Source organism: Drosophila virilis, chromosome X, assembly GCF_030788295.1.
Source record: "Drosophila virilis strain 15010-1051.87 chromosome X, Dvir_AGI_RSII-ME, whole genome shotgun sequence".
NCBI classification, from domain to species: domain Eukaryota; kingdom Metazoa; phylum Arthropoda; class Insecta; order Diptera; family Drosophilidae; genus Drosophila; species Drosophila virilis.
Genome location: NC_091543.1, coordinates 22,896,022 through 22,919,537, shown reverse-complemented (window position 1 = coordinate 22,919,537; position 23,516 = coordinate 22,896,022). Strand labels below are relative to the sequence as shown.

The following is a 23,516-nucleotide window of genomic DNA, read 5'->3' as shown; positions in this document are numbered from 1 at the left end:
TCTGGACAGGGCACTAAGAGTGAAGAGTTCATCGTCACAAGAACTCGTCCGGCCAAAAATTGGAATTACACACTACACGCAAGGCTGCACCTCCTTATATGAGGATGATTAATTGAAGGCAATATCCGTGGATGAAGGTTTGGTGCATGTAAGGTGCTATATGGCCTGTTGGGTTGTGCAGCATGCGCTGATAATCTCATCGAAAGCAATAAGAGATAATTCCCACTGACCAATTTTATTTCCAGGGACACGACCTGCGGGAAGACGTAGTGGCAACTGCATGCTATCCGAACGACTCCAATGAATAAGCTGTTAGACATCGGGTGCGATCAGTCAAATGGGCATCAGTCAAATATCATATCCTGCCTGTCCGACGGAAGGAAGACGAATATGAGCAGCCATTACTAGGGATAGGAGGAAGCAACAATCAATTGTTGTTTCGGGACGCAGAAAATAGAATTTTTATTATATAATTGGATCTGACAACAACAATGCAAGTGCAACAACAATAAATTTGATTACAACACAGACGTGAAACGAACACAATTCGTTTATGATAATAAGCCAAGTATGAATTTACTTGGGCTTCTGTTGCTCCGTCTCCGGCTCCGACGAGCGCTCCTTGGGCTGTGCCACATCCAGTGACGGTGCGAGCGCCGGAATTAGTAGAAACTCGTTACAGAGAAAATCAGAGTCCATGGACTGCGTCTTGTCCTGATAGCCGCGCACTATTCCGCGCTTCGGTGGCTCAATGAAGCTCTCCTTGACAATTAGCGCGCCCGGATGCGGCACCGAGGCAGTTGGTGATGATGTGCTGCAGCCAGCATCCAGGTCCAGTGAGCAGCATTCGGACAATGCATTGGGCAGCCGATTAAAGTTGGCCGGGCCGGAGCTGCAGCCGGCTGCAATCGTATGCTGTCGCTCCTTTTCGCGAGAACGCTCGCGGTGATGCTGCGGCGATCCATAGATGAGGGAGCCAGAGCCGGAGCCGGCACCGCTGCTCTTTAAATTAATGCAGCTCTGCGTATGCGAAACATTTGCATAGTCATCCTTGGTGCTGACTAGTGGCACCCGCTTCAATGTGTTACTCTCAAATGGGAAATTCGAATTCGAAGTGGACTGCGTCAGATTCTCAAATTTACGCAAACGCGCGTCCTGGCGCAACTGTTGCGCCGCCGCCGGCAAATTGATGGATGCATGCAGCGCATTCGCCTCCGGACTGGTGCCGGCACACTCAAACAAACTGATATGCTTCTGCATGCGCGGCGAGATTGGATCGTGAGCGCGGCGCACGCTTGGACGTGCGTGCTCCGGCGATGCCTGTGTTACGTGCACCGGCAGCGCAAAGCAATACTTGGGATCATCAGTGTCAACCTCAGGTGGTGCTGTGGCATGTGTCGGACAGCAGTAGCATGCTTCCAATATAGGTTCCGTGTCGGCAAGTAGCGAAGGTGTTGTCACTGCAGACACTGTACCATCATCGTCGTCATAATCAAAGCCCTGCAAAGGATGAGTACGAGCAAGTAGCGATTAAATCAGGCAAATTCATTTTATTAGTCTGCAAAAAGAGCATATTGGGCTTGTGAAAATGCATGTTACAGGCAGAAGGAGGCTTCTCCGACACCAAAAAGAGTGTATTTATTCTTGACCAGCACCAACATCCCAGTCGATGTTCGTAGCTTTAAGAGCTAGAGACTTGAAATTTAGAAACTTTTGGGTTTTTTTTCGGATATAGATAGAAGCTCGGCACTCCCAGCTGGTCATTCTTGGTTGTTTGTCATTTAAACTTTAACACTCGGATAAATCAATTTGAATTCATTGAAATGAGTTTATAGAGGGTACTAAAAGGTTAAGTACAGACCCGCCACCAAATTGTAGGTACACTGCCACGATAGGCCTTATAATGCAATATTCAATGGGAACATCAAAAGGGGAAAAATAATAAATTCATACCCATTTAAGTGTTTCAAAATATCGGAATCTTATGCTCTTTGAAACAATATAATGCGCTGAAATGGAATATATGATGGAATCGATAATTTATCGATATCAGAGATATGGATAAATTTGTAATTTGTTTGACTGGCCAGGTCCTGCTCACTCACATCGATGGAAAGCGTCATCGAACCCTTGTTGACCACCATACTGAGATCCAAGTCATCAACGCCAAGGCTGACCGGTGTTAGGCAGCAGCTGCTGGGTTCTGCTTCATCGCAGATGCTCAAATAGATGGGACCGGTGCCGTCATCCGGCTGTAGTGAGCCTACGTTGATGGCCCCAAATTCTGGCAGTTCCTCTGGTTCATCCAGCAGAATGTCCACAGTGCTCAAAAGACTGTAGAGATATTTAAAAAAAAAAGAGTTACCCATGTATTATAAAAAGAGAACACGCTCACCAATCCAGTTTCTGATTTTCATCGCTATGCTCTTGCTCTTCCTGGTCCTTTGATAGAATGTCCTGTGGCTTTTGCGGCCAAACTTGTTTGCCATTCGTTGGGGTTGTGTGTTCAAGTTGTTAGTTTTTTGTTCACATTACAGATTGATAGTGTTAAGAAGTGAAAGGGAGTGTAAGAAAGTGCGAGCGAGAGAGAGGGAGCGCGCGCAGGAGTCAGAGACTCTCAATGCGTTGAAGTGCTAGCTGAAGCTTTTCATAAGGCAAGCAATAAGAGAGACAGAGAGACAGAGCCAGAGAGGCGTGCGATAATGAAACGTGGTACATTATAGCAAAGAGAGCGCCGCAACGAGCGACTAGTGCGTGCAAGAGAAAGTATTTACTATATACATACATACATGTCTATATGCTAAGGTGTTTAATTCAATATTTATTTATCTATTTGCGTCTTAAGTGAATTAATTACAATTATTTAAACCCAGTTGAAAATATTCATTTAAAACTGATAAATTAATAGGTGTAAAATTGAAATCACTCCGCAATAATAAAATATATTTAAGATCTCTATGAACATTAACAGTGTTGAATAATAAAACACTCAAACCATAGTCAACAAACAATCAGGTGTTGGTTTATTCCACTGAAAATTAATAAAAAAAAAATAAATAAAAAATAAAAAAAAATACAGAAAAAGAAAGCAGAGTTAAAGAAAAAGAAACCATATAAATCAATTGATTTTAAAAGACTTAAACTTATCGATAATGTCTTGACATGTGCATGAAAAATCGATGAAATTGAAAAACATTTTGATGCAGGATAAGAAAATATATATGTATAATGAAAAAATGGGTAACTCTCGAAAATTATACGAATAGGAAATTTTGAATAAATCATTTGAATCGAAATCTTTAGAGAATCCAATGAGCATGCTTAATCATCAGATGATTCTTGAATACAGTCAATATCTCAGGTGCGCCAACCAATCCTTGACTTACGCTTAGAGAACTTACGCTGTTTTTGAGCCGTTAAAATATTTTTCATTGCCGCATCGTTGACATCCTCGAATTCGGACGACTGCACCTGTTCCTCGCTCCTTGCTGGCGAATTTGGTTCATGCGGTTCCACAGTCGAATCGGACTCGCTGATGATAACAGAGCGATCGCATTTGTCGGTCAATGGAGCCATCGTACCCCTGACCAATTTCTGTGTCGACAAGGCGGAATCCGCCTTTTGATCTATCATCGAGGAGAAGGCGGCCATCGAATCCGATGGTATAGATACCGAAACAGGCTGACCTACTCCAGTTGCCAATATCGATGCCGAGTTACTACCCACAGTTCCCTCAAGGACGCGTGGCGGCGAGCCAGTCGGCGTCTTAAAGATCTGGGCTAAGATCATATCCTGCAGAAAGCTGTCCAGCTTGCGCAGCGATAGCGCATTATGCAGTGTCTCCAGGGGTCGGATCGGCGGCACATCCCCAAAGCCTAAACGCAGGGCACATATGTAAACCGATTAAAATTGCTTAACACTCGCTTCAGCTATCAAACAATTAGTATTCGAAGAAGTGGATGAAATGTAAGTGAATATGAAAGAGGATACTGCGTAAATACGAGAGCTACAGGATTATGACATGTGCCCCATATTTAATTACAATATTAATATGTGCGTATTAGTGGAATGTGTGCGTGAATGTGAATATACCACACAAAGGCTAGGATTCCTAAAACAAAATGTTTTGGTTTTTATTTCTGTTTTTGTTTGGTGCAGTGTCAAAAAAAAAAAAAAAAAACAAATCAGATTTCGCGTTCTACGCAACTACTTGATATTAGGTACTTTAGGGATATCAAAAACGAGTCATACGACCAACGAATAGTACATTAAATTCCTAGAACTAGAACTCCGAACTACTTCAGAATTCAGATAAAATAGTTATATACTAGATTTTTGTTTAGGTACTTTCTATTTTTGGTTAATAAAATACAAATGGTAAATACATTTATTATCTGTTTGATTTTGTAATTTATATAAATTTTCTTTTATGCTTTGTTATTTTTGTTCTATTTGAATAAGCTTCTTAGGGCCATTTATAGACTTTCTTTTTCATCGTATCGAGTAATACTTTTCAACTAGAAAAAGGGAAAAATAAAAGTAAAAATGAGCAAAATATAATTGTATATTTATTCTACCAACAATATAACCTTATAGCTCCTTTTGTCGTCAAAGACGGATGCTCCTTTTTTTAATATCAGCGATATAAAAGTTTAAAAGAAAATGCGCCTCTAATTCGCAAACAGTTCAAGTAAAGACTTGTTGAATAGTTCTTAATAGTGTTAAAAAAAATAGTAAAAAGCATGCCTTTGTTATACCCTTGTACACATATCGATATATACACATATACCTGATCTGTTGAAATTTTTTCTGCTATTTCATAATTCCCAAAAAAGTGCCATAAAAACCCTTGTATGAACAACTTTTGATAGCTTCACTATATTACTACTGTGTGAAAGCTTTTTGGAAAACTTTAATGCTCTTCACTTAATAGCTTCACTTTACTCCAATATCATAAAGCTCTAGGGAAAGCTGAGCTTTAATATCTTTCTAAGATATACACAAAATCCAAATGATTTTTCACTTTTTGTGACGGCAATAAAATCACTGTCAGACCAGACCGTCTACAAGGGTATTTAATCTACGGCATGCCGAAGCTAGTCTTTTTTCAAGTTTTTAATATTTTTGAAACAATTGAAGAAACTACAGTAGAGTACATCAATGGAATAGTTTTTAAGTATTTAATTTCAATTTGTATCTGACATATATGCACTTCTGTGTGTATATTTGCACTTTATTCCGATTGTAATCTGTGGACAGCTAGTTAAAGGTGGGGCTCAATTCATGCATTCTTTTTCTTTAAGTAGTTTACGTATGTGTATAGCTATGTGTATTGGCAGTGTATTTGTGGCGGGTTTGGGGTTCTATTTGTTTGGTTGTGTGTATATGTGTGGGTGTGGGTGTGTGTGTTTGTGTGTATGTGTATGTGTATATGTGTGTGGGTTTGTGTACTCACCGGATGATGATACCGGTATCATATCGCGTAGATTCGGCGCCGATGAGCTGCCGCTTATAACTGCCGTACTGAAAAGGCTATTCGCGCTGGTGGCCATCTTTTTGCTAAAACCACCGAAACCCAACATTTTCATATAGGACATCTGGCCGGCAATACTGTGTCTTTGGCGACGCGACGATGTGGACGAATTGGCCGATGATACCGAGGCCGATACCGAGACCGAAACGTTGCTATCTGTAGCGATGGTATTGGTACAACAAGACGGGGGCGTTGTGGTGATGTTGTTGTTGTTGTTGTTGTTGTTGTAATTGTTCATTGTGGTTGTGATTGTGTTCGTGTTGGTGTGAGAAGGAGATGGTGGTGTTGGTGTTGGTGTTGGTGTTGGTGTTAGTTGTTGTTGTTGTGCGTCAGTTGAAAGGGGATCGATTGAATTCAATTGGTTAGTAATGGGTTGATTAGCAGACATTGTTGCTGTAGTATTAAACAAAGTTATTGTTGCTATTGTTGTTGCTGTTGTTGCTGTTGTTGTCGCTGTGGTTGCTTTTTTTGTTGTGCTTGGTGTTGCTGCAGTTGTGTCAGTTTCAGTGGATCTGTTTGCTGCTGTTGTTGTCCTGCCTGTCACAGTAGCTGTGCCAGTTATCAGCACGGTGGGTATATTGTATACCAGCTGTGCCTCTATGGCCGTCTGACTGGGCATGGTTGTGGGCGTTACATGCTCCGCAATGGGCGCAAAGCAGCTGACAAAGCTATTGCCAGCAGCGGGGGCGGCGGCGGCGGCGGCTGCCGTTGCAGCTGATGGCGCTGCCGCAAAACCAAACCGAAACGGATTCTCGAACAGCACTGGCGCCGTGGCCGGTGCCGGCGGCAGCAATATGGACAGCTGGCCACACGAATGACTGTTGGCCTTGCGCTGGCCGCGCTCCAGTTGACGATGGCGCGACTCGTGTGTCTCCATGTCCATGCACAGGCGCAGCGTAGATGCTGTGAGCGAATTGGTGCAAGGTTCGACAAGCGGCACGTCACTGGAACGCCGCTGCTCAAATATGCCGCTTAAGAGCACCGCAGGTGCCGAGCTCGATAGTTGAAAGTCGTCCTCAAAACTGCCAGGCACCGCTGCTGCTGCTGCTGCTGCAGCAGTGCCACCACCACCACCAGTTTGGCGGCAGCTGGTGCTGCCGGCCGACGGCTCAACTGTGGCTAGCTGCATGAGACTCTTGGAATGAGCATGCGCTGCGGCCAACGGGAAGGAGTTGCTGCTGCTGCAATTGCAGCTTAATGGCCGCTCGTTTGTGGCTAGCGGTGATATTTGTGGCAAATGGATACCCTCGAATTCGGGCTCCTCGCCGCTGACCATGCGCCGCATGCTCAACAGAATGTGGCGCTTGTGCGTGCGACTGCAGCCGCCAGGATTCATGTTGGCGCACTGAGGTGTGCCCGGCGTCAATGAGAAGTCAATGTCCGATAGCGGCAATTCATTTGTTGACGAGTCGATCTTGAAGAAGGACAATCTATCGGTGACGCGTATTTGTATGGCGGTGCGGTTGCTGCCGCTGCTAGCCACGCTCACGCCCACGCCCACGCCCGCACCCACGCGTGCATTGGCAATCTCGTCAAAGGTAGTCGCCGGCGCTGTTTGCGATTAGTAGAGTCGGGGAACAGATGTGGTCACGATTGAAGGAAGTGTGCGTAGGCATGTATGGTCGTGTGTGTGTGTGTGTGTGTGTGTGCATGTATGTATGAATATGGTATGTACGTACGGGTGTTTGGTCGTAAAGTATACAAACAAAAAACTAATTAGCCGTAGAACGCATCAAAGTTGATATAGAAGAAGAAGAAGAAGAAGAGGGGTACAGGTACATTCGGCATGCCGAAGACTAAACGCACCTGCAAGCACGTCCATGAAATGAAAATTTCCGCAAACTTAACTATTCAAAGGGTATCAATGCGAAACAATGTTCACAATTTAGTATATACATGAAAAAAGTCTTCAATTTATTGCCACATTTCGCTGATATTTGTTTAATATTCGTTTTAATTGTTATTACTTTATTTCAGAGTTTTTCAGCCCAGCTCAGACTTGAAATATGTGATAAATGTTTCCAAAAGATCAATTGTCGTTTTTAAATCATAATTCGAAACTTATGAGAACTAGATATGTGGCTTCTTGCGTTTAACTTTTTGGATGTCTCCGCTCATTCCTTCATTTCACAGGTTTAAAGATGGAATTTTTTTTTTGGGAAAGCTCGGCTCGCGGTTTAGGGTATTTCCTAGTTGATCAAACCCGACTAGAGCAATCAATCTTATGTTTTCCTTTCAGGAATTTCGTCTTTTTTCTTTTTCTAATTGATTTCTTATTTTTCTCATATTTAAACATGAGCATTATAATTTTCTTGTTTCTCATTATTTTTGTAAGTTTTATTTTTCAATATTGATTTGTTTATTTTTTCAATGCCAAATATTTATTTAAACATTATTTATGGTTTTCAAACTTTTTTCATATATTACTAATAAAACGCTAACAAAAACAACAACAAAAAAAAACAGCTGAGCTAAATTCGACCGATCGTATAAATCTCTGATCGTCTAAGGCCACTTGACAGTCAACATGTCAGTTAATTTTCAACTTGAAATCTTTTAACGAAAACATGCGCTGAGGTATTCTTAAGCTTCAACAATTTACAATGTTTACTTAGATGTTTACAATTTGGCATAAACGATATGTATGATATGGGAGAGTCGAAATCGGAAGTTCTTGGGCTTATTCTCAGCGAACGACTTTAAAAATATTGTTTGTCTTGAAATGTCAGAAATTGCAAAGATTGAAAAAGCGGACAGAAGAATGCGATAATAATCGGAAGAGATTAGAAATTTATAACTAAGAAGCCCAAATAGACCAGACAATTGTGTTAAACCTAATTACTAATAATATTTTTAAGGAAATGTGTTAATTTGCTTGAGAATGGCTTATTATCGAAAGCAACCCATAGAGACTATAGAAATCGATAATTGTTTAATATTTTATGCAAATTGTTGTTCTTCAAGCGAAAAATCAAATTTGACAGGACAGACGTAAGTTTCTGGTACTTTTAATGGGTATCCTTAAATGCAGTGCAAATTGTTCTAAGCCATTAATCGTATTGCTTTGCGGGCGAATTTTAAAATTTTGGAATGCAGAGCGTCGACGGCGTAGAGCAACAGCAGGCGGCGATTGGTCAGAATGAGTCCGGTTAGTTGTGAGTTTAGAGTCGGGTTAGGCTTTGGAGGCACAAGTAATCGTTAGTCTGGTTGGGTATTTGTGCGCACAACAAACAAAGAAACAAACAAACAAACAAACAAACAAACAAACAAACAAACAAACAAACAAACAAACAAACAACAACAATAACAGGGAGGAGCAACAACAAACACATATTACATTCATAGCTAAGAATGTTACAAGTCAATGGAATCAACACAAAATATTCTCAACAATTTGGTTTTTCTTTTCAATTCGGCGGATCGAATCATGCATAAAACATATATAGATAGACAGAGACAGACCAATTGATAGATAGAGAGCGAGAGCGAGAGAGTGTGAGAGAGAGAGAGATAGGTGCAGACGCAACAAAACAGTCACAGACCAGACACATACAGATATATACAGATAGATAGAGAGAGAGAGAGAGAGAGAGTGAGAACAGGGCATGGACAGAGACAAAGTGAGAGAGAGAGAGAGAGAGAGAGAGTGCGCAACACTCACAATGCAGATAAACCAACAATTGAGCGCCAGCAAGGCTTTCGCGTCCACTTTTAATAATGGGCGTGGCAGCACTTCCTGACGCTCAACCGTTTAGTTCACGGTCATCGCTGGCTATCAGGGACAGTATTTGGATCTTGGGGCTTTTGATTGGATGGTTTGCTAAGAGTGAATGTTGCTCAAATCAGTTTGGCTGCATTGCCAAGTACACGGGATTCCGCGGCCAGATGCCTATCGATTTTCATTGATTTCCCCAAAACTCCGACTCTGAGCTATCTGCCGCTACCGAGAGTCGATTCGGAGAGCAGGAGAGAGCTCAACTAGGATCAGGAGTGACACAAACACAGTAGCCGGCAATTGTGGTTTCATGTGGGTGCTGGTTAAGTGTGTGTTTCATATTTTTCTTAACATTTTTCAATTTGAAATCGGATTAAACATATTATTTTTTTTTCTCGTGTGGAAAGAATGAAAATCAAAAATGTTGGGCTCAGTTTCGGGTAAACTGTTTTTCTTTTTTGTGATGCTTAAAAACAGGTGATATAAATGTAAAAACATTGAAATCATATTGCTTGACATTCGGGCGCATCATTATCAATCGTAATAATAAAAACCAAAAACAAAAATCATATAATTAATAACAAAAGTAAAGGAAATTATTATTCAAAATATTTATAAGTAATTATGGGCGCATCCAGAACAGAATTCTGATCCAATTTACTGCTGAATATGTTTCGACTCTTTCTTCAAATAACAAGCGCAAAACAAATGGGAGATTTATTTGACGATGTTTGTGAAAGCCAAATAAATATATATGTATATCAATTCTGTTGCTTATCTCATTGCTTGGGAAATGAAGAAAATATGGAAAAACCCCCAAAGGATAATCGGAAAAGGTTTTAAATTTTGCGTTTTGTTGGGAAATTTTGCATTCTTAAAAGATAGCTGCGGGCTTGCATACCCAAAAAAAAAAAACAAAATGTAAATTTAATTTAAATTAAAATGCGAAAATCGTTTTTTCTAAAAAATTAACACAGACAAGCGTTTTTTTTTTTTTTGTTTGTTTGTTATGCAATTGCAACTTGAACAAAACACATTTTGTACACGGGCAACGCCGGGTATTTTCGTCATTTAACATTAAATTTACACAGCTGAAGGAGATCAACAGCAATTCCGCACACCACAAGCAATAACAACAATCGTGTTGTCTCTAGTTTCAATGTCGTGAAAAACAAGTACTTGTTGGTGGACAGACGGACGGAATATGGCCGCTTTTGCCTTTGGCTACAGGGTATTAAGCCGTAATATTCTGCAGAATTGCGAATTGCATGGGATTTGGGTTTTCTATTCTGAATGCGACCAATTTCTGCTAGGATTGGGGTCTCTGGTTTGTGGTTTGTCGGTTTTTGGTGGGGTTTGAGGTTTGAGGGGATGGGGGTGGGGTTGGGGGTAGGCTTCGTGTTACAGGCTTTTCGAGAGTTAGAAAAAACGGGAGTTTGCACAACGCGCACACAATTGGCATGCAGAGCAACAAATAAAGAATAACCAACATAGATATATGTTTGTCGGTTCGAATAACCAACTGAGCAGAGATAACGTAGACAGAAATAGCCGGAGGTTAGTTGATATAGCCAATTGTTTTTGGTAAGTGTGTTAAGAAAGCCAATTGAAAATTAAAAAAAAAAAAAAAAATGTTTAAACAAAGAGAAAACAAAATAAGAAGATAATTATAATAATAAAACATAATAACGACAAAAGTATCAACGAATATTGAAATCAAATCAACAATAAAGTTTGAAATTGAAATGGAAAGTAAAGCCGGCCAATGAGACCCAGTGGCAACTGGGCAAGGGGTCAGCGGCCAGGCAGCAATTATTGTTGGTTGCATTGGAGACAGGCGCACCGCCCACATACATACCCGCCTCCTTGCCGCGATTGGCCGACGGCGATCCACGCTGCTCAAAGCTGCGCGAGCGCGGCTCACAGTCTGGACTCACGGCTCGTATATCGGGACTGATGGGTCGTAGTTGTTGCTGCTGCTGTTGCTGATGCTGCTGTTGGCTCTGATGCAGCTGCTGCTGGTGCTGCGAGGCAAGCTCCTCGTTGAGCCGCTTGGCCAGATCCATGGCCTCGTGACCGCTGACCGTGTGATGGGCTCCAATTGGAATTGGCTTCGACTTGGCCTGCTTGGAGCGCAGATCCAGGCGATTAAAACCAAATGAATTGTTCGATGAATTCCGTAAGGGGCACTAGATAGATAGAGAGAGAAAGGGAGAGAGAGAGAGAGAGAGAGAGAGAAAGAGAGAGACAGACGAAAGGGGGAGAGAAAGAGAGAGAGATTTTATTTAAATCACGCACTTCCATGCGGCATATACAGTAGTTTCGTACGCTACGCTTCTTGCCCTGCTGCTCATCGCCTGAAATGGTGTCGTTCTCCTCCTCGATGCGTGATGGATTTGACTCCTCGTTAGACTGCAAGCTCACGCTGCAGGAGTTATCGCCGTGCGAGTGCGGACGAAAACCGGGACCAGGTGGCAAATTCTTTTGTACACAACAATTGACGCCGGGACTGAAATGGAGCTCGACATGGAAACGCTCCTCGGAGGTGGGATCCTTGGTCGGATCTTCATACAGCATTATGACGATCTGGGACATGTAGTTTAGCTCCGATACCATCGAAATATAGTCCATGGCGCGACGCCACTGCTCGTCCGTGACAACATTCAGTAATCCGCCGTAACGCAGCACCGTCAGCAGCGAGTGCACATGCGACTCGCTGGTGAAGTAGAGGCGAGTGCGTACATGACGCTGCGGACTGGCCACGCCGTGACTGTAGTGAGGATTCAGTCGATTCATAAACTCATCCTCGATCTCATCAATGTTGCGCTGCAAATCGCCCTTGATTTTGCGAAGCAACGGCGAGCAAATACCCTGGCCAATGGCCAGTTTCTCCTGCGGTGTCAGCCCGTATTCCTGTGGTATGACTATATCGGCCAGATTCTTTGCATAGATATACAGCTCCTCGGCCTGGTCGTACTGCAGCGTATGCTGATTATGCTGCAAATCGTATTTGATGCAATCGTAAATGTCTGGAATTTTTGATATATCAAACAGTTTCGATTTGGTGCTAAAGTCCTTTTCGATTTTCTCCCAGCGACAGCGCATTAGATCCCATGTCTCGCCGTGATAGAGTATCGCGTCCTTTGTCTTTGGATCGTCCTTCTTGATGCTGATTATGTGCAGCAGTTCCCGTATTAGCAAATGCACATGATGACAACAATCCACCGGATTCTTAACAAAGTCCAAAGCTTGTGTTATCGATTTGCTGTTGCACGGATTGATCAGCTCGCGATCTTCCTGTGTAAACTCGCGATCATTTTGCATCAGCTCGTGCAGTCGACCCTTGGCGCTGTGTGAAGCACAATTTGTGGATTTTGATTAAAAATAAATAACCACAAGCTGAATTTAAACTTAAGTGATTAAGAATATTTCCCTTTGAACATCTCTCTCTAGGCTAAAGCTCGCTTGTTATAAAACCCGAGTTATTCGAGAATATGTTTCCCATGGAATGAGGCAGAGCGCTGCATTAAGTGCGCAGATATATATATATTTGTATATCTGCACATTTATACCTTGAATTCAGTTTATCTTATGGTCGTATGCTCTATTTTCACATTGGTTAACAAGCCGCAGACAGCTTTTAATCGAATTCCCGCATCCTCTTTAAATTTTCTCAAACAGCTTATCAAACATCTATAAATTGCCTACTTATGCTAGAGCTGCTCTCGTATCGGAAGTAAATAATTATTCAATAAATAAAGCAACAATTGCGACATCTGTTTGGATCATTTGGATAGATACTTACAGGTTCTGGTACTTGCTTGAATCGCAATCGTTGTCCAGTAGCCCGTTTGTATTGGCGCTCTTGACCATTTGAACCAGAATGGGTGTCAGCTCACCCTCGAGGGCCAGTAGACCCTTGGCAAAGGCAGCGGCGGTCATTTGAACACGTCCTTCGTCCGAGGCATAAATCTTGAGGTCATGTCGAAAGGTTGAGTGCAAACTGAATGAACGAACATTTAGCCGAAATTCTAGTTAAGTAGACGCAAGCACTTACCGCAATAGACCCAAACCCTGTGTGCCCGAATAGTCTGAGCGTCCCTGGCCGCCCGGGTACATGCAGCGAAAAATGCGGCCCAGCTCCTCGGCCTGGATGCGACCCGCTGGTGTTAGTTCGCCGCCCCATTTGAGTATCAGGACCAGCGAGGGTTCGGCGGGCGTTTCGGCTGAAATGGTTAGGACTTAGCTTGTGGTTAGATTAGTTAACAAAAATGACGACCACCTACCATCATCAGAGCTGGAACCGCGAGGTCGACCCCTGGGTTGGTATTTCATTTGCACCTTGCGATTGATGCCCGAGAAGTGGCCATACATTTCGAGCACATTCTTCAGCTGCTCTAGCTTGCTCTCCTTCTCCTCAATCTCGGCGTGCGCCTTGGTGTGTATCTCGCTGAGCAAAAATCGTGCTATATCCAGTATCTCCTGTAGTTGCTTTGGTCGTTTTAGCTTCACATGGCCTAGTTTGTAGCCATCATATTTCTCAAAGATCTCGAAGAATCTGCAGACGTGAACAGGAAAATGAGATACTTTTTGGAAATCGTAACAAAAGGTTTTTTTTATCAATGTTACAAAGCAACCTTAAGAACATTTCGTGCATTAATTCAGATAAAATATTTAAAGATTTCGAATCTAACTTAAGCAAATCGAATAAGCTGTGAGCTTTAAGTCCGATAATTAAATTGTTAAAAAAAAAAGTGAAGATCTTTTTTAAATTAAATGCAATTTATTTAACGGGATATTTAACGGGATATTAAAATATTAATTCAAATGCATGCTCCTAATTAATCACAAAACTGCTGAAAAAAGTGCATGCAGCTTAAAGCGATGCGAGCTTTAAGTTACCCGCTTAAAGCGTCAAAAGCTCGTAAGCTCCAAATGACATACAAGAGTGAACACGACTAATTAGCTTAACCCTTTCGTGAGCCAACTTAAAAGCAAAACCTCAAGAATTTAATTGCAGCTTAAGATTTTGCAAGCATTTATAACTGTAATTGGCAATCCTGATAAAAAGAGTTCTTTCTTTCGAAAGCTTAATAACGCATGTCAATAGTGATCTAATGACTAATGACTAATAACTCACTTGGGATGTCGAACCTCGACCTTCATTTTCTGTTTGGGCGTCCGATCGCCATGCCGGATGACAGCCACCACGCAGCGCAGCTCCATCATCTTGCCAAAGGTGGTGGGCACAATGGGCGGATCGTCCAATTGGAATGGCACCGACCAGGGTATGTGCAGGGTCGGTGTCAGTTCGCGCAGTATCATGTTGCCCAGTATTTTGGCGCAATCATCGTAGTATTTATTCGAATTCTTCACAAAACTAAATCCATTGACATCGCATACGTAACTTTTGCCATTGGCACGCAACAGATCAAAGCCGCAGACGGTCTGCTTAAAGGCCAGGCACACCTTGCGTGAGATGAGCTTCTCCGAATGATTGAGTATGACCGGATAGCGTATCTCCTTGCCCTCGCTATCGCGCTCCACTTTGCCATCGAGCGCCGGGCTCTTGCGCGCCTCCGCATGGGCATAGTCCGGTCCCACGGTATACACCTTGACGTCGGTACCTGAAAAGTACACTAAGTTGTAAAGGTAATGCTGGATTCAGTGCGTTCGACTGGCGGCCACTTTTTCTTGGGGAGTTCGGCAATGAGAGCAGCGAGCAGCGAGCAACGATCGGCGAACGAGCGAACGAGCGAGCGAGACGCAAGACAGATGGCAATGACAATATGCTTAACTTTTCTCATTATTAATACTCGTTCACAAAGTGAATAAAGGTATATTGATTCTGTGCAAAGTCTGTCTGTCCGAACAAACACAATTTCTTCGTCGTACACTTGAAACCTGGAATACAAATTTGTGTACTCCTAAAGTTTTCAGATTAAATGAATAAACCTTCTAGGGAAAGATATACAACCTACCAAAGTTTAGGCGCTAGTGACTAAATTTTAGTTAAAGACTACAGCTGAGCTTTTACACAGCTTTTTTACTAACTATTTTAGTCAATCGCAATGTCGATATATCTAAAAAAAAAAAAATTTGTCGTGTTACTTGTTTGAAAGCTGCTGTGAACGAGTATTACGCAGTCGGCTGCACCCGACTGCAAGATTCTTACTTGTTTTCTTTCATTTTTATTTATGTGTTTTTTTTTTTTTTTTCATCTGTTTTTGTGTGTGGGTGGGCGTGGGCGTTGTGATAGTGGTGTGGGGGGCGTGGCGTAGCGTGACGAGCATGGTAGCGCTGACTAACTTATTTAATTCGTGACTATTTAAACGGTTCTAAATCTATTAAATATATATATATACACATAGTCATATATGCATATATATATGTATTATAAATATATAAACATATACATTTATACAGATATATACAGATATATATGCCAGTTAGGTTAATGCAAATGTTTATCTAGTCCAGCATTAGCTAGAGCGTGCTAGAGCAGCACCTACATCAGTAGGTGCATTGCAGGGTAAGGGAGCATAGAGAGCAAGTTAGCATACCATCGGTGGGCATAAAGTCCTCGTAGATGAAGGAGCCTGTTTTGCGTACCCGCGACTCCGGCGAGTAAACACTGCTACGGCTACCAATTTTTCGAAATAAACGCTGGCTGCCACCGCCAGCGGATGTTGGATAGTAGATATAGATGTTGTGATCCTCGGCCGAGACGGGTTTCTCAACAAACGGTTTGTTGAAGGTAATACCATTGACCTCCACGTGATCCTCGGACTCAATTAGCTCATGATCTGTAAATTGAATGCGTTCAAAACACAAGGCTTTCGAGCTGTGACCGTTGCACTTACGTTTGGGATCGGGCGAATCGCGATCGAGCACAGCATAGCGCGGTATCTCGATGCCCTCCTTCTCCAGTATGGCATAGACACGTCGTCTATCCTGTATATCGTACTGCATATGCAAATTGTTGAGCACAAACGGATTGCGCAGCTGAGCATACTCAATGGCCTTTTCCAGCGGAAAGCCCTTCGAATGAAATGAGACTAGACAATCGCATATCGGCCAATTTTGTACGGGTTCGCGCAATATAACATTCTCCTCAAAGGTAACCAGCTTGATGAACTCGAACTCGCCCAGGCGTGTCAGTATCTCCTTCATTGGCTTCGACTGTGTCTTCTTGGCCATAGCACAGATGCCCACAACGACTTGTTTGCTGTTGCTCGACGAGGTGCTAGTATCAGAGTCCATGCCGTCATTGCTATCCCCGAAATCCGTATCGCCCTTCAATATATAAACGATTGTCTTTTGGTTAAATGTTGTTTTTGCTGCTGGCAATTGGTTTATGCTGCGAAAACGGACGCCCGAAATCATAACAAAAATAATAGAAATTGAAAATTTTTAAACAATTTTGTTAAAGAGCTTGTTCTCTTTGTTTTTTTTTTTTTTTTTGTTTTTTTTTTTTAGTTTGAATTTTTGCTGCTTCAGATCCCAAGCATATACACATATGTATATTTTTCATGATGATGATATGCTGTGATCATAGATAATTATGTTTGCAGATAGTTGACCTTCTCACAATTTGACCTCTATCACGAATGGAATATGCTTAACTCATGCAAACAGATATTCTACGTACATTGACAGCACGAAGAAGCAAACGGATCAGTCCAACACTCAGCTATAAAAATTAAGAAAACTAGTCTAAGAAAATCATCTTCAAAAGATGACAATATTGGAACTTATCAAATGGCACAGGGCACAGATTATATGATATCTTTAATAACAACATAGTTGTATAATATGTTACTAATTTGGAATAATGTTTGTCGACAGACAGGAAAGTAATGCTAATGCTAATTGGACTCTGTCCCATAACAGGCTACATGAAAAACTTTATAAAGTGTTATAGATTCTTCACAGGATAGCCGCTCTCCAAGTTTTAACTATCCAAGACAAATAAATATGCCCTATTCGCTGGTAAACGAGTCTAATGATAGCTTTATAAAATAATAACCCGTTTGAGAGGGTGCGGCATAAAAACCTTCCATTTGATGAGCTAGACAGGTTTTCAACTAAGCTTCAAAAGGGACAATTATTATAGATATAGATTCAATTCCTATCAGATACATATATACTTGATGCGCGTGCTATGTCTGTTTGCCAGGACAACAGATTTGAGTGAAAAGTGAGCTTTAGATTTTGTTGGAATGCAAGTTATTAATCAAAACGGTTGCAAAATGTTTAACATATAAAATATAAAACAATTGGGTCGTAACGTCGGCACGCCGACTTTTAAATACCCTTGTAGCATAGAAGTTCATTCATGCAAAATCTTTATCTGCGACCGATTGTTCCTATTCGAGCCAAATAATATAGGTTTCCGATTTGGCAGATATGTTAGCAGATAATTGCTGAGCAGATAATTGTTAGCCAGACCTTAAATACTCTGAAATGTTTTTCTAACAAAACTTTCGATTTTGCCATGATTTGTCAGCTATAAGCCAAGTTTCGTAAGAATAAAATGATTTAAGCGAGGAGAGCTTGAATTTAGTAAAAGTTTTACTTAAATTATAACTTCTCTTCTACTTGCCAGATTTGTGCGCCAGCTAAAATCGAGAACTTGGCTTAATTTGAGTTTTGTTCTATGTCTATGCGTTACACAGTGCGTGAGAAAACTAGAAAACTAGCCACTGCAAGGGTATAATGATAATGGGCACTGAAATTAGTTTATGCCTCAACTTGGCGCTGAAAGCAGCTCAAACTCAATTGCTTTGGCCCATTTGACGTTTCAATTAGCGGCGGTTTTGGCTGGGTTCTTGCTGTTGTCACAACTGATTAACGTGCTTAATTTAAGGCCCGGCCAAGACGCGAGACCCAGATAAGGTCCGATACCCGTTGAGCGGCACCTACGTTTAGGCACTCGTCGCAGTAGCAAAAATCGTCGCTGTCATCGTCGTTGTCGCTGGCATTCGTGCAATTATAGTCCAAGTAGTCGCCAACATTGAATGGCCCGTATTCGCCATCGTCCGCCTTCTGCTGCTGCTCGCCGTGCCGTCGCAGCTGCATACGCATCCGCAGCGGATGCACTGGAGCGCCGGCGCTTTTGGCGCGTCGCTGCCGCGGACGATTGCGCTGGCGTCTGCGACCCGGACGCAGATCCAGGCTACGTCTGCGTTCCCTAGCGGCCAGCGCCGGTGCCGCCGCATATTCTGCATCTGCATCCAGCTGCAAGTCTGTGGCAAGCGGAACGCTGACAGCAGCAGCAGCAGCGGCAGCTGCTGCTTCCAGTTTCTTTTTGTGGCGCTGATGACGCGAGCGCAGCTTTTTGAGGCGCCACCAATCCTTGAACCAGGTCCACTCCATTCAATCTTTCACCAAATACCAAAGCCCTTATAATTTGTTACACACGCTTTTGTTGCGTTTGTTCTTGTTCCTGTTTTTGCTTTTTAATTATTATTATTTATTTATTTATTTTTTTTTTTGTTTTGCGTTTTACAACCGCGTATTTGTTATTGTTTTTAATAGCACATGCATAAATTACAACAAAATTCGCGCGTCGTGTGAGAGCTTGTATTTGCTCTTTTCTGATTTATCTGAGTATCAACTCGCGACTGGGCAGGTGGCCGCGGCACGGCACGGCACAACTGCGACTGCGACCGCGACTGCGACTGCGATTGTGAATATGCCTAACGGCTATCAGCTACACTCCGTTGCGGACTAGGGTGGGGCACATTGTAGCGCCACGTGACACGAGTTAATCGTCAAATAAAACTGGCCGTATAATGTGCGTGCACGTAGAACTTTAAAGCCATAATATATTACATTGGCACGTACTGAAACAATTGAAGTAATCGAACGAAAATTCTATACAAAATATACGAATATTCGCATTTATGTATTATTTGCATGTTATAGATACATTTCAATTATTTAGAGGTACTTTCTTCAATTGCGTTGTCATACTGCAAAAATCTGCCAGCTGCCGTCTGGCTACTCTCTTGCACGCATTTGATATGCGCTCTTTATTTAATAATTTTCTATAATTTGAAGCTTTTAGGTTACTCATATTCATTTATCTGAACACTAACTTGCATGTCTTGTCAGGCACTTTATCTTCAGTTCAAAATTTGACATCAACATTAAGTGTTTGAATTATTTAGACGAATTTACCTCTAGTTTATTGTGAATATATTAACACCTTTGTCTCTAGTGCAAAAAAAAATCCCATTTCCGTTTTTAAATTTGCATTTTCAATTGACTGCAAATATTTGCCAGACAGCTGCAACTCTCTTGTAGGAATTTGTCATGCGATCAAAGTTCATTCAATTTTTGAATCTTTTCAGTTTCTCACATACATTTGCCTAAATACTACATTGCAGGTTTTGCCAAGCGCTTAAAATTTGACATGAACATCGAAATGCATAGCTCCAATTTTTCCAGAGTCGCTGTCGATCATTAAAAGGGGGGTTTTGCCAAAAAAAAAAAAAAATGACATTTTGGCTTTTTGGCCTTCATAATATAACATGACAACAACTGCCATGAAGTTTGCAATGAGCTTGGGCAAAGCTCAAAGCTTTTTAATCAGGCGCTATTTTATTTTGCATTGGTATTTTGGTGGGTATTATAACCTTTTTTGGCATTTGCCAGAGTGGCGCTGTAACTTGCCGATTAATTATTTCACGCTACCATCTCTAGTCCAGAGCGAGTCGGATCGAAACGTAGCGCCAGCGTCGATCGGTTGAGCTTTTGAGCAATGGTTGAGCGTACGGCAATCGGTTGGATTTACTCAGCTCCGTGTTGATCATGATAATTGGCCTCTCCGCCACCAACAAAGCCAGAGAGGGCAGCGCTTTCTTCATTTTGTACTTTCATTTGTTTTTGTTCTTATTGCTCTCTTTGTGTGCAATTGTTTTCATACGTTATCTTTGTTGACAGCGACGACAGCGAGAACAACGACAACAACGACGGCAACGTTTTAAATACAACTTAAATACTGGAAACATACACGTCCGGTTGGAGAGAGAAAGAGAGAGAGAGAGAGTGAGCGGGTGGGGGACTAAAATACGCCACTTACGTAGCGCTCGATCGCTTATGAGAGCTATACGGTAATTATCAAGCTCAAGGTGTGCGCCACTATTCAAGGGCCAGAGCTACCCGGCCCATGACGTATGCGCGGGGGTTAGGGTTAAGGCATTTGCATCGACTGTACAGTGCTGATTCGATAGCGTGAACGCGTTGGGCTTAAACAGTCGCAGCAAAACAAATTGATTCTATGTTATTAAAATCATATGGACTATGGCTCTAAACTGAACAAATTATTTACTTCTTTTCGAAATTTACATAAACTGAAGCATTTTCGTAATTTAACAAGATATTTATCAAAATGTATATTTTAATTACATTGAACTTTAATTTAATTGCAATTTTCTAAAATTTACAAGAAAAAAAAACGGTTGAATCATATTTGTATCCATTTTGCACACATTTTTAAGTTGTTTCATTTGTATTATGAGTTTGAATAATGTCCTAAATGATAACAAATTCAATTTACAACACTGGTAATGTATCCCTGATCCCTGACATGATTAGAAATTCTTAACTTTTGCTGGGTAGATTATTGAAGAGCTCGACTAAGCTCCGGAAATACCGAAAATCAAAGTCTCAGTTATACAGTTTAAGATTTACTAACCCAAAACAGGGTATTGCGTAGTCGGTATGAATTGGACTGCTGCGGAATTTAAATATAAATTTTATAAATACAATTTTGTGGAATTGATTAGAGCTTAGGCATGGAAATATCTTTGAAGTGTTCCTACAAAGTCTCATCATTTATCAATTAGAGAAATTTTAAATTAGCATACAAAACTTAAAGTCCTCATTCAAATTGTTTGCTGTTGCCTAATTTGAGGTTAAGTGTGGCATATAAATAGTCCTTCCCAGTGCTACACTATATTAATTGATATACGTCTTGTCAATATTTCATTACAAATATAAATTTTCGTGCGCCACTTAAAAGTATGCAACGTTTTTTTTTTTTTTTTTAATGAGACGCGCAACAATGGCGAGCTGTTGCGTCGTGACGTCACAAGCCGCAGAAGGACACGCAAAAAGGAAATTTATGAAAGCAACTGCGCGCGCTTACCGCAACAACCGAAATGGAACTGCGGTACGTAGATGCCACAAATGGTGCGACAATTTGGCAACTAGAAGAGCGCAAATTGTCGACGGAAATTGGGCCAAATCGTAAGCCGAACGGGCGGGCGCAAACAAATGTAAAACAAATAAAATGCGATAATTAAGCGACAAAAAGGCGCACAGACGAGAGTAGCAACAAATTAATTAGTCTTGCCGCGCGATATGAGCAAAGGCAAACAAATGCAAAAGCAATTAACATGAAAATTAAATACATATAACGAAAAACAGTTAAGATAAAAACAAACGCAGACCAAGCAACTTCAACAAAAAAAAGCTCGATCTGTAGTCAAACAAAACGCACATAAAATGCACAAAAAAAAAAACAGGCTAAAAATTGTAATAAATGTTCACCGCATAAGAGAATGATGAAGAGCGCGGCTCCAGTGCGTCATCAACAGTTGTTTCTAGTGTTGAAAAATAGAGAGAGAGGGAGAGAGTGTGAGCGCGAATGGGCTTGAGTGCACTGAGCTGACAAACACAGACAGACACACAGACACACAGACACACAGACACACAGACAGACAGACAGAAATAACTGTCACACGCACCACCGAAATTTGGCGTTGAGCTGACGTGCGTCAGCAATCGCTGCCTCACGTGGACGTTGCAGTCGGCGCTGTCTGGCGCAGCAGCCTCAGTTGGCGCGGCTGCCGATGACGTTGATCCTGGCATGTGCCTGCGTCTGCGTCTGCGACTCCAGCCGCGACGCGTGCTATCTGCGTAAGAGCCGCCGCTGTTTCCCGCGAATTTGTCAAAGCTGTTGCCCATTCTGCGTATATTTTCTAGCGTATTCATATGTGTGTGGGCGTGCGAATGCGTAGAAGTGTGTGGGTGTGTGTGTGTGTGTGTGTGTGTGAAGTGTGTGCGTAATTTGTCAAGCAAGCCGCAGGAGCCGTCAAGTGCATAAAATCCAAATTCCTGGCAATTGGTTAGTGCGTCAAACAAGCGACTGTCGAGAGAATGTGCTTTTGATCGATTAGCGAACGGCGATTGACACAAGTCTAACATACACATGCATTCACACACACATATTCATATGCATGTATGTATGTGTTTGTGCTTATAAATAGAGATGACACACATCCAGTCCAATTCTCTGCGTTACATCGCCGCAACCTTACATGTTCGACTCAGCGGGGCGCCCAAATGCCAACTGAGCAATTGTTCAGCCAAGAGTTATGCTAGGTTTATATAAGATAAAAGTAAGCATATCTTTGTCTGGGACTGGCTTATTGAATAGCCGCATCCTAGCTATGATTACCAATGCTATCTCTAGATCGATTCTTATCGATTTCAGCTAAATGGAGCCAGGCATCGATCATTGCTAAAATTGCTAAATGCAATCGGAGAATTCCAATGGGATTGGCCTCAGGACTTATATCTGATTCGTTAAGTTACATTAAAGCCGCATCGAACAACAAGTTATTCGATAAACCTAATGGATAATAGAGTTCTTTTCAAGCTTGTCAAATTATCGGGAGCAGGCCTCACATGGAAAAGTACGTCCAGTACTGCGTAAGGGTTCGTATGGGTCGAGTGATATTTTATTTAGAGAAATATGAAGAAGAGTCACTTTTAAGCTCGCTTTAACACAGAGAGTCGAGAGTCCAGAAACAGACGGGAACAAGACTATATAAACTCGACTGTTGATGCTAAACTATAATACATATCTACCTTATTTATGAGAAAACAAGTAAGAGGTTCTAGTCGGAAGCTCCCGACTAGGGTATACCCTGAACCCTCTTCTTCCAACATCAAATGCATATATATATTCTATTTTAGAAGCTACTTATATGTCAAGTTTGGTGACTCTAGCTCTTATTATTTACCAAAATTGCCCAAAAAACAGGATATCGATATCGATTTTTATCGATTGCTTGGAAACGGAGTAAGTTATCGATTATCGGAACTCGATCTGCGCGGGAACTAGGAGCATCTAAATCTATAATTTTAAGTCTCTAGCCCTTATAGGTTCTGAGATCCTTGCGTTCATACATACGGACGGACGGACGGACGGACGGACGGACGGACAGACAGACGGACATGGCTAGATTGACT

At 41.8% G+C, this 23,516-nt stretch overlaps 1 protein-coding gene across 10 annotated transcripts; it reads right to left on the bottom strand.

The window, feature by feature from the left end:
- Positions 1–431: 431 nt before the first annotated feature.
- Positions 432–22,227, bottom strand: l(1)G0196 (inositol hexakisphosphate and diphosphoinositol-pentakisphosphate kinase). Of its 10 annotated transcripts, none has more exons than XM_070206627.1 (15): positions 22,007–22,227; positions 21,810–21,862; positions 16,112–16,544; positions 15,812–16,054; positions 14,389–14,887; positions 13,535–13,806; positions 13,306–13,489; positions 13,054–13,251; positions 11,577–12,597; positions 11,107–11,437; positions 5,456–7,084; positions 3,402–3,875; positions 2,396–2,477; positions 2,106–2,334; positions 433–1,500 (listed from the first exon to the last, which is right to left on the bottom strand). In XM_070206627.1, exons 1-15 carry the CDS (start codon positions 22,224–22,226, stop codon positions 577–579), a joined length of 6,792 nt encoding a protein of 2,263 aa, XP_070062728.1. In that variant the 5' UTR covers position 22,227; the 3' UTR covers positions 433–576. The 10 variants fall into 10 exon arrangements, with proteins under 10 accessions (XP_070062727.1, XP_032295427.1, XP_070062728.1 ...); XM_070206628.1 differs by lacking the exons at positions 21,810–21,862; positions 22,007–22,227 and adding exons at positions 1,954–2,009; positions 18,174–18,904 and having other exon boundaries at positions 1,363–1,500; XM_070206626.1 differs by lacking the exons at positions 21,810–21,862; positions 22,007–22,227 and adding an exon at positions 18,174–18,907 and having other exon boundaries at positions 432–1,500; positions 11,107–11,371.
- Between the last annotated feature and the right edge of the window lie 1,289 nt (positions 22,228–23,516).